The sequence below is a fragment of the Microtus ochrogaster genome, linkage group LG1, assembly GCF_000317375.1.
Source record: "Microtus ochrogaster isolate Prairie Vole_2 linkage group LG1, MicOch1.0, whole genome shotgun sequence".
Lineage (NCBI taxonomy): Eukaryota > Metazoa > Chordata > Mammalia > Rodentia > Cricetidae > Microtus > Microtus ochrogaster.
In genome coordinates, this window is record NC_022027.1 from 43,934,435 (window position 1) to 43,936,186 (window position 1,752).

A 1,752-nucleotide genomic window follows, 5' to 3' on the forward strand; every position below is an offset into this window, starting at 1 on the left:
CAGCCAGTTTGGGGGTAATGCAGCTGGGAGTTGGGAAGGCAACAAATTGGTCCTGAAGGTACACGCTCTGTAAACTGTATGGTGACAGCAGAAAGCTCTGTCACAGGCAGCACACCGTTTGCAAACCTCAAGTCCTACTCTTTCTGACTCTGTCATCGTTCATATGAGTTCACATCAGAGAGGGGGCTCCTGCTACCAGCTACTTACTAGTCAAGACAGCTGACCTCAGCTTTTCACTCCGCTCGGTTTTGTTTTAATCTTGGCTGGCCAGAGCCCAGTTACTGTTCCCCAAGTGTCTTTGCTTCCGAAGGACAGTTCCTCATCCTGTATCCCAGGTTTCCGGGCTGGGCTGCCAGTGAAGATAAAAAGTGCCTGGAAGATCTCCGGAACCACTGGCCTGTGCTTAGAGCCCCAGGCCCCAGTAGCCCTGTGCGAGTTCTTGGATCTGGTACCAACCTCTTGATATGAGCGCCGCTGCGGTGTTTCGAGGCCCCCGGCCCAACCCTGGGCTGCTGCTTCTGGGCCTGTTGTTTCTGCCAGCTGCGATTGCCATCACCACTGGTGAGAGAGGGTGAAGGGATCACAGGGCCAGGGAAATGGGTCAGGAGCCCCAGGGGTGGGGAGGTGAACTCCTAGACACCAGTCATACTGTATTGGCTTGCCAACTGTGCTTCACTGCCCACCTGCCTTCGAGGAAGAGGTGATGCTACAGCCAAGGGTAAAGAAAAGGTTCAGAGGTACAACTGGCCAATGATGTGGTCACCCATCACCACCTCCTTTTCTCCTTTCTCCCTTCTCCCTTTATGCCCTCAGCTAGTCCCGAAGAAGGCGATGGAGGTCTTCACTGTGTGTGTGTGAAGACCTTCTCCTCTGGGATCCACGCTAAACATATCACTGCCCTGGAGGTGATCAAGGCAGGACGCCACTGTGCGGTTCCCCAGCTCATGTGAGTTCTGCCCACACCCTTAGGTCTCGCCTCTCCGCTGCCTGTTCCTTTGTGCCTCTTCCCTTCTTCCAACCAAGGCCCTGAAGGTTGCGTTCCTTCCCTTTCCCCTGACAGAGCCACTCTGAAGAATGGGAGGAAAATTTGCCTGGACAAGCAAGCACCCCTGTATAAGAAAGTAATCAAGAAACTCCTGGAGAGCTAGGTTCTAACTGCCTACATCTGCATTGTGTTATGTGGGATGCTGGAGTTTTGGCTATTTTCAATCTAACGGCAACCTTCCAATGTTTATATTTTCCTTTGAGACTAAATAAATGCATTGAACCAAAGTGACATAAAGTCAAATCATTTCTTTGTACTAAAATTAATATTGATACATCATATGCAAGAAAACAGCTCCAGGACTTTAAAGAAATATATTTTGAAGAAAGATTTGGCCTAAGAACTGAATTTGATTGGCATCATGGGTAATATTTTGGCCAATGAATATTTGCATATTTACCCAGTTACATTGTCTCATAATTACATGTTAGTTTTGTGTGCTGGTCAGCTTTGTCAATAAATAATTCCTACATTGCCTTTAAAAATAAGTACCTAAATCAAGCTTTGATTCTGCTTCCTTAAGATTTATACTCTATTATTATCATAAAAATAACAAAAACAAAAATGAGAAAGAATACATAATGCTAATATGCCGATATTTCCAAGAAATTATATGAAACTATATTTTCATTTATTGGTTATTAAAGAATGTTTATATTTTTAAAATTGAAATTTCAAAACAGCTCCTGTTCTCCCATTATTGCCTG

At 45.5% G+C, this 1,752-nt stretch overlaps 1 protein-coding gene across 1 annotated transcript; it reads left to right on the forward strand.

Annotated features, from left to right (window-relative positions):
- The first annotated feature begins 343 nt into the window (after nt 1-343).
- Nucleotides 344-1,276, forward strand: LOC102000820 (platelet factor 4). Its single transcript, XM_005359478.2, has 3 exons — nt 344-561; nt 814-946; nt 1,061-1,276. The coding sequence occupies exons 1-3, from the start codon at nt 465-467 to the stop codon at nt 1,146-1,148; spliced, it is 318 nt and encodes a 105-aa protein (XP_005359535.1). The 5' UTR covers nt 344-464; the 3' UTR covers nt 1,149-1,276.
- Nucleotides 1,277-1,752: the final 476 nt, after the last annotated feature.